Genomic DNA, 16,567 nt, shown 5'->3' with positions numbered 1-16,567 from the left:
CTGCCTATAAAACCAGGTGCCTTAATTGCCACGAATCCAAACATATGGCTCAGAGCGAGCTATGAATAACATCTGATTAGATATTCTGTACCTAAACTACCTTGGCTTTAAGGTCTGATCTCTCAGGTAAAAGCAGATGCCGTGTCACACATTGGAATGCTATGGATGTTCTTTTTCTAGAGCCCTAAGGCTCCTATTCCTATCTCTGCAGGGTCAAGCTATTGGACCTGAAACCTTTCCACAACTGAATAGGCTCTTAGGGAAGTGACATTTCAGGAAAGGTAATTCCACTTTTGGTGAGAAAGAAGGAAACATTTCTCTGGCAGGTTGCTCCAGAAACATGAGTGACCCTGAATCAGCTCAGAAGTTTGAAATGTCAGCAGTTCTGGCAGAAGATGAACAGAGGAAAACTGAAGAAATCAGATGTGTGTGATAAAATTCAGAACAGTGAGATACTCACAGCTCCTCTATTTATCACATGGCTCCACAGTTATATAGATACGTAAAAATACATATATGCACAGACATACAAAGAGTACATAAGACATCTTTATAGCTATAAAATCATTTAAAGAAGAAAATGCCTTGACCATAGGATCAACCTGTCTGGGACCCAGACACACTGTTCTGTTCCTGGCTCTGCCACAAATTATTGTGGGACCTAGCAGAAGTCAGTCTCTCTGTGCCTTTGTTTCCCTATCTTTGTCATAAGGATAACAAGTATAAATTTGCTAATATTTGTGACGCACTGCAGTGGAGCAGTCAAGGGGGGAGGGGAGCAAGTAGGACTGTACCTAGGTTGATATTTCCTGGAGTTGCAACATTTCTTCCCTATGACTTAACTGGTTCCAGCTTAACTGCATGGAAACGGCTATGTTCCAAGTTGTGAAAAGGCATTTGAGAACAGGCCAGCCTTTCATTCTGGTGCCTTTGATATGAAACAATTAGGGATATTTTAACAAGTACATTGACACTCTTTTCCAATGTAATTCCAAATTAAATGAATCTGGTTTCCTTGGAGGGGAAAAATCATTTTAATCAGGAAAATAATCTTTAAGTGAAGCTGGAGCACCGGGAGAAGGGCATAAGGGCCATAGTTTATGGTCCAGCAGAAAGGGCTGAGAATTTGGAGGCAGTGCCAAGGGGTTGAATGTCAGACCAAAAGCCTGAGGTTAGGCTGCGATAGTCATGCGAGTTGGGTGACCGTACATCCTAGTTTTCTGGGATTCTTTTTGTTTACAGGCCTGTCCGTGACTGGATTTGCTAACCCCAGTTCTTCCCGCTTTTCGTTTAGTCCCCTCCCCCACAGGATGTACAGACTGTTGCTGAACTGAACCACAGGAGTGCAGCAGATCAACACCTCAGCCAAGTATATAAGTCCGCTCTAATGGAGAGGGACAGGAGAGAAATATGGGGATTTCTGGCACCTATCCATATATTGAGGGATGAGGCAACCAAACTTTATTGGCTGCTTCAACCCTCAGTAAGTATATTGGCTGAACTTTCCCAAGGAGGTAAGTGGAGCAAAGGAGGAAAAGGCTACTTACTGGGACTGGTTCCATGACGAACTCGCAGCTGGCTATCCTCAACTGGAGGCCTCCTTCAGCATAGATTTTCCTGCCAAAGAGGTCCATGTGTTTGGCCTCCTTAGCCTTGGGGGCCAGTGCCTGTTGCCCCGGCACTCCTTTTCATTCACTGCTGAGACCACCAGGGAGCAACGGTGTGGGTGAGAGAATAACTACTTGGTTCCCTTAGACGGGACAAAGTACTTCCTCTCTATGTCCCTGGCAGTGGGCGGAATGGAGGCTGGAATCTGCCACAGGCTTTTATTATTATTTTGTATGGTCTTTATTAATGATACCACCACCCAGGACGGACCTTCTGGCGCAAGGATGTTTACCACTGGGTCCTCTGTTTCAGTCACTTCCTCTGCCTGCAGGCCCATGTTGAGGGCAATGCGGTGGAGCAGGTCTTGGTACGCCCTGTGGTCAATGGCCGGGGGTCCTGAAACTGATGCTCCTGCCACCATCTCATTGGGCAAGGTTGATTATGTGGCAAGTGGAGGTACAAGGTCCTCATGGCCCTTTACGTGCCTGGGTTGCTCCTGTGCTGAGCTAGGCTCCTCTACTGGCTCAGCAGGGGCGGATGTCTCCTGGGCGATCGGTAGGTCCCAGGCTGGTTCTGTCAATACCTCTGTAGTCTGGGGGGGCGGTCTGGAGAGAGCAGCTTCTGCTCCCCAAGGGGCAGATCTATCTTTAGGTGACTGGGAAAGGTGGCGTCCTGAGATCACAGACCTAGAAGCCCTAGAAGGGGTACCCTGGGCCAGATAGTAAGCTCGGGGGTTCCAAAAGGGCCATTGTGCAGGAGATGGCCACTGTGGCTGCCAGGCCGCCTTCACATCCCTTCAGCCCTACCAGGACTTATGCCAACTGTGCCTCGAATAGTATGAGTCTGCATCAGACTCTGAGGATCCTGAGGGTGATGACCACGGTGGTGCTGAAGACCCCTGTGCTGGTGCTCGGTGCCGTGTAGTGGAGGTAGGGGACCAGTGCCATGACGACCTCACCGAGAATCGGTGCCGGCTGTCTCGTGACAGAGACCGGTGCCATAGGTCCGGCGCTGGTGAATGGCTCCCGTGCTCTGGTCCCACATGCCGGTGCTGGTCCTGTGATGGCGTCATGGAATGGTGTTGACCCACAGTGCCGGGGAGATAGATCACCATGTCCCCGGCGCCATGCGTGTTCCCACTGAAGCCGGTGCCGGGGAATTGTGGTGCGGTGATGGGGACCTGGAGCAGTGCCAGGTGCGGTGCTGGTCCGTCAACTGGGAGCGCTGCATCATGGCAGACTTGCCTCTGGACGGTACCAGTCTCAACAGTGCCAGAGGCTTGTCTCTAATGGCTCAGGGCTGAGCTGCCATCATCTCAAATGTGCCCGCGGTGGAGGGTGGCTCCAACACCTCCACCTGGCAATACCCTTCCGGAGAGTCAGTGAGAGCCAGACTCGATGGTGCCTTCTGGGGCGCCGGAATTGACAGCACAGACACTTGCTGCCTAGGAGCCAGGTCCTTCCTCTGGTGTAGTGAAGCATCCCCTGGCAGTCCCACAGCACTCTGAGGAGAGTGCCCTCCGTCAGCCTTTTTGCACTTGTGGGGCACCGGAGAAGTAGAGCAGTGCTGGGCCGCTGGTCCTTGTTGTGGTGCCGGGGATTGCCGGTGCTGAGGGTCTCTCATGCTAGAGTCCTTCCTCGGCACTGATTTGTGGACCAATGCAGGAGCGCTCCGCACTGAAGCGCTCGGACCCGAGCCTTGGCAGGTAGGTGCTGCTGGACAGAGTCCGGCCTCCATGAGCAGTTGTTTTAAATGGAAGTCACGCTCCTTTTTAGTCCTGGGCTTCAAAACCCTACAGATCTTGCAGCACTTGGACTGATGTGCCTCCCCCAGACACCTCAGGCAACAGTTGTGGGGGTGGCTATTTGGCATGGGCTTGTGGCATACACTGCACGACTTAAAGCCTTGGGCTCGCAGCATCCCCTGGAGCCCAAGAAGGGGTGAAGGGATAGGGACTATCCCGCTCACCAACCTCGATGCTAACTATACTAACAACAACTATTGTACAAGAAACAAAAGAGAGAACTAGATAACTAAGCTAAGGGAGCACTTGTGAGGCAAGCGAGACGCAGTTCCAACTGCCGCCATGGACAGTTAAGAAGGAACTGAAGGGGGGTTGGGTCAGCAGTGTCATAGATTGAGCGCCACGAAGGCGCCACTCCAGGAGACTCCCCAGCTGACCCAACAGGAGCTGCTAAGGGGGAAAGTTTCCCACAGCCGTCCACGCAGCGTAAGCACACCCAGTTAGAACTGACGAGAACAAGCACTCAAAGAAGAACTGGATTGCGTAGGCCAATCTGACAGTGTCTAGGACTCAGCTGTGGGAGGTAATAGTGTCCCATGCATTGTAAAAGCCAGCTAGCCTGTCCCCAAAGGGACAGGGGGATGGAATAATGACTGGACTAGTTCTCACATCAAAGGAGTCAAAATGGGCATTTGGCCTGAGCCAAGGGAGGGTGCGTGGACTGCCCGAAGCCCAAACCCAACTATTTCCTCTTATGGGATTTATCCCTCTTTCTAAGCCAGTCCCATTGTGGGGGGGTGGGGAAGGTTGCACAAAGGAATGCTGTAGGTGATATTGTTGCTTCTGTTGTGCCCCATAGCAGCGTCTTTGCATGGATAGCACCGGAATCCTTGAAAGAGTGCAAAATGTCATCAGTCTTGTCTGACAGAAAGACTCAGCCATCCAAAGGCAAGTCTTGGATGGCCTTCTGGATATCCAGAGAGATACCAGAGTTTTGCAACCAGGAAGACCTCCTCGTAGTTACTGCAGAGGCCATAATCCTAGCCAAGGTGTCCGCCAAGGATGGACTGCAGGGACGTTTTGGTCACCAAGAAGCCTTCTGCAAACGAACACCCGGAATGCCTCACTTGAGGCCTTGGGGAATTGGTCCTCAAATTTAGCCAGGGTTGACCAATTGAGGAAATCTTACTTGGCCAGCAAAGCCTGTTGATTTGCAATCCTCATCTGTAAAGATGATGAGGTATAGATCCTCCTGCCCAGACAATCCAACCACTTGGAGTCTCCATCTCTTGGGGTACTTGAATCTACCCTGTCAGGCCCTGTCATTTACCACTGTTACAACCAGGGAATTCAGGGCCAGGTGGGAATAGAACCCGTCAAATCCCTGCATAGGAACAAAGTAGCACTTTTCCAATTGTTTTGCCACTGGAGATACCAAAGCCACAGGGCACTCACCAGCTCAAGGAGCGTATCACTGATTGGGAGGGCTGCTCTTCTTGGGACAATGGACTATAAATGTCCACCAGTTTGTACATTTTGTCTTGGAGGAACGACACCTGGATGCCCAGCTATGCAACTTATGTGGCATAAAAGGTCCTGGTATGCCCTAAAGTCTTCCAGAATAGAAGGGGAGAACAAACCAGGCCGCAGAGCATTGTTCAGCAATGAAGACAAAGTTCTCAGATGAGCCAAAACCAGCTCTTGCTCCCAGAAAGTCATACCCGGAAGGGAGGACTCCATTGGCTCCCCAGAGAGGAAAACCATCTATGCCTGGGCTCATGGTTGAGCCAAAACAACCACCAATCTGGCGGGTGACTTCGGCATCAAGCGGAATGAAGAGTAAGATCTCTGCAAACGAGGAGTGTCCCACTGACTCCAAGGCCATTGATAGGGGTTGGTCATTGGTGGCCCACATGAGGCCAGGCCAGGGTCCTCCATCCTGGCTACAGGGCACACACCAACCCTGGGAGCCATACTGGTCCATTGGCAGCCTCCAGAGTTCATCAGGTGATGTAGAGTTGGAGGATGACTATTACAACTCTGAATGAGAGCCCCGGGTTCTTGGTGACATGGGAAGAGCAATGTCCAATTCATCCATCACCCAGCATGAGGCAGGAATTGGCACCCCCAATGAAGGCGGTACTATCGGTACTGAGCATGCCAGTGCCACAGGCAGAATTGGTCCCAGTGGAAACTGCAGTACTGGAGCACCCAAATGCACTGATGTAAAAGGTGTGAGAGCCACAATCAAAACACTTGCGGCATCAAATGCGGTGGTGCTGAAGAGGGTCCCGCAGTGCAGAGGTCCCCATGCACTAATTCTGGTACCAGCTCCATCCCCACCATGGCAAGGGAGCTAGATGCAGTGCTGACAGACATGGAGATCCAGTGGCTCACTCCATTGACGGGGCCATAGGTGGCACAGCCCTAGGAAAGTCCTAGACCAAGCCTGAGATCAGGACCAAAAGGCAGAGGAGGTCTGTGGCTGCCTGATATGGCAATGACACGGATGCAGTCAGTACCAGCATCTCCCTTGGTGGTACCAGACTCATGTCTGGAGGCTAGAACCGGAGTCAATGGTACGGAGTTTCTGCCCTTCCCATTCAGTATTCAGAAGTGCTCACGCCTTCCCATATGCTGGTCCTGGATGAGGCAGACAAGTCGCCCTATTACCTGGAGTGGTCACGATCGATCCGATGACACCTCTTCCTCGGTGCCGACGGAGAACAGTTCCTCCATCTCTTCAGCAAGGCACCTGCCTCAGAATGAGAGGCAGCAGTGCCCTCCCAGCCAGAGGGTGATCTTCAGCCCAAGAAGGGCCTCAGTACCAAATCAGGCTATATTGCCTGTTCAAGCAGGTGCTGCTTGAGGTAAAGATCCTGTGCCACCTGAGTGCGCTTCTTAAATGGCTCACAAATAAAATAGCACTCTTTAAGGTGGGCCTCACTGAGACAAAGCAAGGACCGTGTGTTAAGGTTGCTGTTGGGGATTGACCTCCACACAAAGGAGAGCGTTTCAACTCCAGTGAGGGCATCACTGGGGAATACTCACTGTCAACACTAACTATATCCAATAAATTAGGCTAAAACAAAATGCAAGGTTGTGAGACAACCGCACAGAGCTCCAACTCCAGCCACAGGCGCTGAGAAGGAACTGAGGGGGTTCTGGGTGGTGTCACCTCATATAGCCAGGGGAGGGGCCCCAACTATGAGTGCCTCCCCTCTACATGTACTGCTAGGCAAAAGTCTCTGTCTGGGCACGCACACACCTAATTGGAATTCACATCTGCATCTACTAGATGAAGCAGCAGCCAATCTGAACAGGTTTCTTCCATGGTGTCACTTACCCAGCCTCCCTTACTGCAACCTGCCCACACAGTCCTTCCCAAACCCCTAACCCCACATTTCTATTCCTATCAATCATCTGCCTTGCCCTCCCCCCACCTTTCCAAAACTCCTCTGAAATCTCAGGTTAGGTGTCACCTCCGCCTCCTACCCCCTCCCTGGGCCATGTGACAGATGCCTTGATTTTAAATAATGACTATCTGCTCACCTATACATTAGTTTTGTTCATCCTCAGCATTATGTGCTATTATCTGATCTGCTACTCCCGGCGAAGGCTCCCTTTCTCTTCATTAGCCCAGTCACCTTCTGGTAGGTATTTCAGGTTATGTGTTGGGCATATTTTGATGTTTGGCTGAGTTTTGATGTTTGATGACGGGTTTTGTTTTTTTAAAAAGGAGACTACCATTAGTCTCACACTTTGGCTCCCTAAACTCCCCCAGTAAATACAGTGCATTAAGGTACTGTAAAGGAATTATTCCAGCCAGTGCTCCCCAGACACTGAGCCCTAGCACACCCCCCATCTTATTGTACTCAATGTGGTAACAGATTCTTCCTCTGATATATATTAAACCAGTTGAAATGCCAGCCACTTCCAGCTCCCACCACCACTTGGGAACCATTGATAAAAGCAATGGGTTTATGAATTTTTAAAGTTGCCCATTTATTACAAATTAAAAAATGGGTTGTATTAACCTTCCTAAGAGCCTTATGTTCCTCAAGTACTTTAACTGCAGAATTCAACATCCTTTCAGTCATTGTCATGAACTGCCCTGGAAATCTATATATTCAATCTCTTCCAGACCTTACAGGAAGTGCTTGATGCAGGACTGCCCTCATGGCTTCAGAAAATATGTCTGTAATGCATACAGCTTTATTTTATATTAACTTTACTCGAACTACAAAAATGACAATTGAAAAAAATATTCCCCACTTCCCAATACTACTAGTACAGTAGCTATGCTGTTTGCCCACATGACTTTGAACAGAACCTACTTCTCTTTCCTGTCCTTACTTTGTAGAGCAGATAGATGCAAAACACCATCAGCACCACCGAAAGCTTTCCCCCACACGGGATCAGCATTATGCCCCAATACTACCACCATCACCAGGGTACTGGGACCTTTAGCAACTACTTTTGGTGGTATCACCGCTGTACAGTAAGCCTATCTACTGATGTGATGAGCCACTCTACAATAAAAGCAACTCCCCAGCCCCAGACTTCCTCAAATCCCCATTCCACCCACTCACCTCATGACTTCAGGAACAAGAAGGTATCAGCCCACTCCTCTTCAAGAAGGTTCGCATGGCGCCCACGAGATAGGTTTCCCCAATTACATACAGCAGCATCTTGGAGACCCAATAGAGCAGTGTCTTCAAGAACCCAAAGAGGTCTGAAGAGGAGGCCATGTGGCACAGTGGACTGAGCACTGGGTTCATTTCTGGCTTTGCCCCTGGTCTGCTGGGTAACTTTACGCAAACCACTTCACCTAGGTGTCTCAGTTTCCCCATCTGTAAAACGGGGATAATTACACTGAACGTATTTGTAGAGCACTTTTGAGATTTACCACTAAGATGTGCTATATGAGAGCTAGATGTTATCTACCCGGAAAGCAGACTGGGCTTGGAGATCAGCAGCAGCAACCAGCCTGAACATGTTTCACATACATAGATGACACTGGCTATAGTTTGGAGATATTTTAAAAATACATTGGAAGCACTGATCCCCATTTAAAGTTATGATGCCAGGAAAAGGAGATATGGGAGAGGAGCTAATCAGGTTGACAGTATCCCATTCACATGTTTGAACGACCTTGCTGCCTAATTTATATATAGACGTTTTCGTGGTAAGAATGCTCACCCTTGCTAACATCCGTGGAGCTGGGGTGTGAAAATGATCAGAAAACATGGTAACAACAGGGAGAGGGTGGGGGAGGGAGAACAGAACTCACTTTAACAATTGCCCAGACCTCTGTTCTATAATTCATTAGCGAGCATTGAATTGTACTGATGCAGCATTACCAACCCCCAGATTTCAAAAATCATGAGTCAGGCCCTAAAAATTCATGATTTAAAAAAAAAACCACTCAATTTGTATGTCAAAACATGTGGAGGGATGGTTATTTGCCATCTGTTTTTTGAGCCCTTGGGGGTAACATACATGTTTTTCTTGGCAACTACGAAGGCTAGAAACTTTTTTAAAATGCAAACGGAAATTCTCATACTCAAATGACTAGCATCTGAAGATTTTTCTTAAAACTCAAGACTTTCAAAAAAATCACAAGAGGGGGTAGTGCTGTTATTAGTCTAAGAATATGTAGCGATCACTGCAAAAATCAGAAGTAATTCGGTGTCTGAGGCAAACAAGAGAAAATCAGTATAGTGCTGAAAGTACGATTTGTGAGAACCACATTACTTCAGAACTCGTGCACCTCACTCAGACTCAAAACCTGAAATTTATGACCAGTGCAGGGATGCATCCTGTCATACAGCAAGTGGTCTCATTTCCTAGATTACCATGGAAGTACCTCTCATTCAGCAATGACCATTAACCACAAGTGTCATTCTATTCTGAAAAAGTGACTAAACATAGCTTTGGTGGCTCCCCAAGTTGGTCATTGATTTCCAAATTAATGTGCTAAGAATGGAAATAACTTTTTTTTCTTAATTTGTCATTTTCTGCAAATACAGCCTAGAATCGAAGATCCAAGAGTGGTTCTCTCTCGTGCATGACCATCAGCTGAAACAAAAAAAGACCTATACTACTGAGGGGAAAAGTAGTACTTACGTGCAAATCAACTGTTTTTAGTAGGTTTGCAACAAGGATAGCTGATTGTAACAAAATTCTGTTAATGCACGCTAAGCAACAGAATCCAGCTCACATTTAGCTGTACAGAAGAAAAATAGGCTATGTGTAACACTACCCTGAAATTCAGACTATAGGAACATGAATAGCCATATGGACTACAATGCTGGGGTGTAATGCCTCCGTGTGGATCAACCCTTTAGTTGATGCCCGCAGTTTCCACACAGGGGAGTTAAAAGCTCAGCACTTTGGTGTGTTCTGCCATTCACAGCCCCATAGTCTGAACCACAGGGCAGCATAGACAAGCCCTATGTTGCCAAAGGTAGCACATAAGAATCAATAGACTAAGAACTGTACCTTGTGCAAGATGCCATTTTCACAGTCACTTTTCTGATGAAATCTACATTTGAGACATGTTTACAAAGACAACCCATCCACTATCTCTACCTATATACTTCTTATATAGACCTCAAAACATGAACAACTTTCAAGTATTTAAAAATAGAAAATTTTATTTCCTCACCTCATGTAAGAAATAGCTTGATTATAGTGTGGTTACATTAGTTGGTTGTGTGTATGTGCAAAGAACTCATTTGAAGGAAAACAGTAAAAAAAAAGAAAAGGAGGACTTGTGGCACCTTAGAGACTAACCAATTTATTTGAGCATGAGCTCAAAGAAAAGTACTCCTTTTCTTTTTGCGAATACAGACTTAACACGGCTGTTACTCTGAAACCAGTAAAAAAAAAGTTTTGCATTTACTTGTGTGGTTAATTTTGTGGTCATACTTTCATGTCATACTTATTTCTTTCAGGACTCCAGAACTGTGGAAGTTTGGTCACCTGCACTCAGCCTTTCTGTATTGGTCAATAGCTTAATTATACCTATACTAGTAGAACATAGCTGTCATGGCAAGTCAGTCAAAGAGGGAGAGGTGGTTTCTCTCAAGAAGCTGGGACCAACCCCATGAAGAGAGATGAACACTGGGACAGACCTTGCACTCTGTTCAATGGGAACCAGTTCACAAAGCAAAGTATGGAGTGATTTTGTTCAGTGTCCCTGCTAAATGGGCTGCTGTGTTCTGTACTAGGTGTAGTTGTAGCTATGAGAGCACGTGGCTTCCTTCCTAGATATGAATTGCAACAAATAAGCCAGGAGGACATGAATGCAGAACACAATGGCTAGGTCTGTCTCAGACAGAATGAGATAAAACCTTTTGCCATAGATAGAAGTGGCTATTTAGACATCCAGCAGCACCATGGACCACAGGTCTTCCAATATAAGGGCAAATGCCCTTGGTCATGGACAACATTATGAGAGAAATACCATTGGCAGCACCTCAGTCTTGCATGGGTTCACCTTTAGCCAGCTGCTTTTCATCCAGGTGATAAGAATTCAGCAAAGCATTTAAGAAGCTGAGAAATGGTGCTGTTTATGTTTAACTGAAAAGTGGTGTAGAGCAGGATGTCACCTGTGTACTATCGACATATCAGCCTGTGTTGTCTCACCATCTCTCCCAGTGCCTTCACACAGATGTTGAATAAGATGAGGAGAGAACTGCTTTGTAGGACTCAATAGGCAAGCACTTTGGAGATGGAGGACCAGTAGTTCACAATGATTCACTAGATTCCATTTGAAAGGAGGGACTCGAGCAATTTCAGGATGTTTCCATTCAACCATACAGCTTCTTGAAGACAGGACACTTATATTTGGTGACCTATGGAACCAAATGCCACAAAGGTCCAGCAGGTTAAGTATGGATGTTAATTCCATTGTCTATCGATAGGTCATCCAAAGTAACAAGTGCTGTCTCAGTACCATGCCCGAGCCTGAAGTGTAACTGAAGGATCTTAAAAAGAAAAGGAGGACTTGTGGCACCTTAGAGACTAACAAATTTATTTGAGCATAAGCTTTTGTGAGCTACAGCTCACTTTATAGGATGCATGCAGTGGAAAATACCCTTTTCTTTTTGCAGATACAGACTAACATGGCTGCTACTCTGAAGGATCTTAGAGACTGACAGCTGACCTGTGACAGCAGAGATTATTTGCTATCTTTTTGATCTGCTTGCTTAGAAAATGGAGGTTCTATTTTTTAATATCCAAGAAAGGCAGGGGTCAATTAGTAAAGATTATATGCCAACTGCCATCAATACTCCATGATTTCTACTTGTGGGAATTGACTGAATTCTTGAAAAGAGTGTTTTGTGTTTCTGTTCACGGATTCTGCTTGTTGGTCTTGGTTGTCTATATGGGGTTTTAGTCTGGCTGCAGATGATCTTTTCTGTGAAATAAGAGGATAATATCTCACAGTGAGAGGTGGTATATTCTGGAGTAAATCAGATGCAGTCTGGATTTATGAAGCAATTTAGACTCCTAGAAAGTGCAACAGGGGGACTTTGCTACTTACTAAAGCAGTACACTCCATCGGTCAGAAGGCTGTTGGATGAGTATAAAAGGAAACTGATAAGCCCAGAGGGCTCCAATATAAATACAAAAGAAGGTATGTTATACTTTTACTACAACACTCAGAATATTTTTAGTTTGCTTACTGTATCTGGCTATCCAACATGTGAAAAATGATCACTAACAGTTTACTGCTAACTTTAAGCTTAAATTATTTATCAACACTAACTATAACAAACAAGGCAGTATGGTAAGCTGTACAGCAAACTAGGTACACCTATTTGGCATGGAAACACAGATCTACTGTATCAACTCGAATCAGTGAGTCTCAAAACAAAAAAAGACACTGTCACATTTTTAATAGTTTATTAACACTTTATGCTTTGTAATATCCTTAAAACCTTTATAAGAAGTTTTGCTTACTGATGTTATCCTTTCCCATTTGGCAAAGGCCATTTGCCCCCTGAGAGACACTAACAGAGCTCAAGCTAATGTTTTGTTAGTTTATTTCCTGTATGCACATCCGCTTCAATCATAACAGGAACATGCAAGGCTCTGACGGACAGTGCTTGTCCACTACTTTTAGAGAAGCAGTAGGAAGCACAAAAAGATTGCACATTGGTGCAAGTTGCAGAGTATTTTTTAAAATGTGCTCGATAAGGTGGGAGGCTAATTTACTAGCGTAATTCTGAAGTAGCTTAAATTTGGGATCTAAATTACTACAGAAATGCATTAAAAGACAATGAAGTATTTTCTATTTAGCTGAATTTCTTAAGTGTTATACATTTTTTAAAGTGCTATATCCATAAAAAATTTAACATACTGTACTACGTATTTGGGATCAAGAGGTTTTTGTTAACATCTTGCCCGAGTGGGCAAGCAAAAATGCAATCTGTGTTCTCCATTAAACAAAAAAAGAAGTTGGGAAACTTGTACATTTAACTTCATACATGACTTTATGGCCTTTATCATTTAACCGTACTCTATTAGCAGTGGGGATTATATTTCCCCATGCTGACATACACAAGTAAGCAGGCACACAAAGTAAGAAGTTCTAACCATTTCAGGAACAGACAAACAATTTAATCCATATTACATAATTCACTGAATACAGTTGATCTCATCCAAAGTCACTCCTGAGAGCAAAATAGTTTTAGCATTACATTTTATATACAGCTATGAAGGATTACTGGAAACCAAAAAAGAGTCTCCTTATATCAGGAGCACCTCATGTTACGTATATTGTTACGATGCCTGTTTGCACTTTTAGTCTGCACATATTACTTCAACCATCACAATTTCCACCTGCTTTGTATTTATAAAAATTCGTATTAATTGGCTGATTTTATAATCATTTTTATCTCAATATAGGTGCCCTTTTCCATTCTAAAGTACTGATGCCAGACATCCAACATAAATGGGCTGCACTGAGAAATGACTCTCTCTGCTCTGTAGCCCTGAAAATGCTGGCCATTATTACAAATCTTTGCATACACTCGTTTATGACTGCTTTGTCCGAAGCAAACTACATCCTGCACACTATACCTTTTCGGTTACTTTACATGTTATCAGCTTTCCTTTAAGGAACAGGCTTATACAGTCAGATGTATCACCATTTTGACAGAGCATAAGTTGGAGAATTGTATTGGTTTCTGAACCAATGGAATCAAAATAATCAAGACTTTAGAATACTTTTCCAGTCATTAAGGTGAGAGGAGACTTGAATGCAGATACTGGAACATACAAATGGAAACATCTGTACTTGCATGCTTTTAAGTGAAAAGATAAGCACTATTTGTATTTTCTTTGTTGTCTTCCTTGTACATATGCAAGATGTTTTTTATAAAAGTTTACCACAGATAGCAATGACAGAATATGATGTAATTATATTTTTCATTAAAAAAGCACGAGAAATCAAAGGCAACCAAGATAATGAATGTTTCCCTAGAACATTTTTCTCAGCTACACAATGTGTGTATACACCAAGGTCTAACACACTTAGCTGCACCACATCAAGTCAAGCTGTCCAAGTACATACACAATTTTTCTTACAGGAGTATATCCCTTCCAGAATTTGTCAGTTTACAAGTAATTCCCTGTGTTGGATTATGCTTAGTCAGAAGTATGGATATATTTTTTTCCAATGCTACCACCTACTTGGTTTTATGACCTGTATATCAGAAATGAGGCAAGACATAAGATTAAGTGCAGGGAAGCATTTCAGACCCAAAAAATGCATTCTCTAAAACTTAGATATACATGGTTAACAACAGGCAGATTTACCAAGAGTTGCATGAAAGTTTTTGTTTGTTTGTTTTTCTGGGAAGTTAAATAATTGAGGCTTGCTCAGCAATCAACTCCTCTGCATCATGGAAATTCATTAGGGGCATTTGAATAGAAAAAAATTTATTTAAGAAAATCAGTTAAAATGGAGTTACAAAGAGAACTGATAGATTAGTAAACTTGAATGATGTACCCTTTATGAAACCAAAGGAGAATCAGCCCCTGGAAGACACTCAACAGACCCAAAGATGCAACAGAAGGTTGACTGTTATACACCCACACAATCCAAGTATAAATATTTAAATACCAGATACTGAAAACATTTGTCTCCCAATATTTATACCTGCTGGATACCCACATTATCTCCATGTCTCAAAATAAGTTAGATAATTATCTTTTCTATAGCTGAAAGCAGCCAAAAAACCATTCAGAACTTCATAAATAGAATGGGAACCCTTAATGTTTTTTTCGAGCTTCAAATACAACAGTCTTAGCCAAAGATTGAAAGTAAATTGAAAAATATCCATTTGTTACAAGTAGCAAATTACCATGAACAATGAATTTGTTAGGAATCCCTCTAAAAGTATGACACACAAACAGGCTACCCAGCAGAAAATTTGTTAATTTTATTTCTGTTTTAATGTTAAATATCATGGGACAGGATTGTAAGGATGAAAAACTGCCAATAACTGCCTCACAAGGGATAAGAAAGAAATTCTGCCATGATATTAGCAAAGTAAGGTAAAGGAGAAAATTTACACAGTAAGAGGCACCATTTCCCCCCAGAAAACCTCTCGTCATATTCCTGAACAAGTGGGATTAGCAATCTAATAAATCATTTTTCCAAGAGGTAACAGCAACAGATAAAATTTTAAAGGATTATTAAAATAACATTTACAAGACTCTGAACAATTTTTAAACTCTTATTAAAACCACAGAAAGAAAGAACAATTCTTTATTTATGAATTTTCATAAAGGACTGAATGTGCAACTGACACCTGCTATTGATGATTTAATGTACAATTTTGTCCAGCAGCCGAACAGTTTGTCTTTTTTTTTAAATTGTGTTTTCTAACCGTGCGAGATCGTTAAAGGCAAAGCCTGTATGACGCTGTACACAAAAATGGTCACCTGGGCCATACTACCAATGAAGTGGTAGGTAAACAAATCTTTTTCTGGCCAAGAAAAAAAAAAAGGAAGCTGCACTCTGCATGCTTCTCTCTCTCTCTCTCTCTCTCTCCCCCTCTACAAGATGAATTTCCCTAGAAAGAATCCAATGAAAATGGCTGCAATTACAACGAGAAGTGAAGGAAGAGGATTGGAGCCATTCTCTCTGAGGGCCAAGGCTGTGGGTGATCCAGATTTATCGGAGTGTGTTACCTTTCTGAGCCTCAAGCCTTCCTCCTGAAAAGGACACATGGAAGAAATTCATGAATATGCAATCATAGTAGTCTGAATGGTGAAAATTTAACCAGGAGACTGAATCTCTTCGGTAAGTATTTAAACAAGGTCATACAAAATTATTTTAGAAGATGAGCTGTACTATTACTTTTTAAATTGAAAAGAACCAAGATACTGCAAGATTCCAAATAAGTGTACATTTATCAAGTTACAAATTCTCTTTTCCAATACCTAATCCACATGTATTCCACCCTGTTTTTGTGTATAACTATTAGTAAAAGTAATAAAACTCTTACCTTGCACACTGAAAAATCCATCTTTAATTTATACAAAAATTTTTAGTAACGGAAACACCCCAATAGCTAATATTTATATTTTGTGGTTTCCCTGTGTGCTCGGATATCACAACTACTGTTTAGGAATTAGCTTTATTTCAGATTTCTTTATACATTAAAATATTATTGACAATATAGGAACTGTCATATACCCAACAGCTACAATGACAACATATAATTGTGTACTGATAAGTTATAATTCTGGAAGTAATACTACTACACAAAGCCAGCAGAAAGCAACACCACACTGAACACAACTAGTAAGTGAACAATCAAGTGATTCTGTAAGCTAAACTTCTGTGATCTGCAATGCTGTTGCATTGGTTCTCAGCTATATGCACTTGAGTATCTAATGAATAGACCCAAAATATTGTGAACACAGATAATAGTGAGTTTTTATGAAAAGCTGTAATGCAGTAGAAACTATAAAGACACTCAGGATGTTTGAGTGCCACCTCAGAAAATGGTACTTCTTATTCCACTACATTTTAAAATATATATATATATAACTGGCATAGTTTCAAATTCTCATCAGTGGAAAGAAAAAGATACTGACCATAAACAACTGATGAGCATTTACATTTAACATTAACTTGTGCTGCACACATTCTTGCATCATGGAATAATAATTCCTAGATAATTTATA

The 16,567-nt window shown here is 43.5% G+C and overlaps 1 protein-coding gene across 2 annotated transcripts in view; it reads right to left on the bottom strand.

Moving 5' to 3' along the window:
• Nucleotides 1–12,251: 12,251 nt before the first annotated feature.
• The window catches only part of VAPA (VAMP associated protein A), a 42,253-nt gene continuing 37,937 nt past the window's right edge, over nt 12,252–16,567 (bottom strand). For both annotated transcript variants that reach the window (XM_084620014.1, XM_084620013.1), the window contains one exon: nt 12,252–15,589. In XM_084620014.1, the coding sequence (XP_084476140.1) occupies nt 15,431–15,589 (159 nt within the window). In that variant the 3' untranslated portion in view covers nt 12,252–15,430. The remainder of the gene's footprint in view (nt 15,590–16,567) is intronic.

This window comes from Lepidochelys olivacea (assembly GCF_965140295.1).
Source record: "Lepidochelys olivacea isolate rLepOli2 genome assembly, chromosome: 2".
Lineage (NCBI taxonomy): Eukaryota > Metazoa > Chordata > Testudines > Cheloniidae > Lepidochelys > Lepidochelys olivacea.
This window is presented reverse-complemented; position numbering and strand designations above follow the sequence as displayed.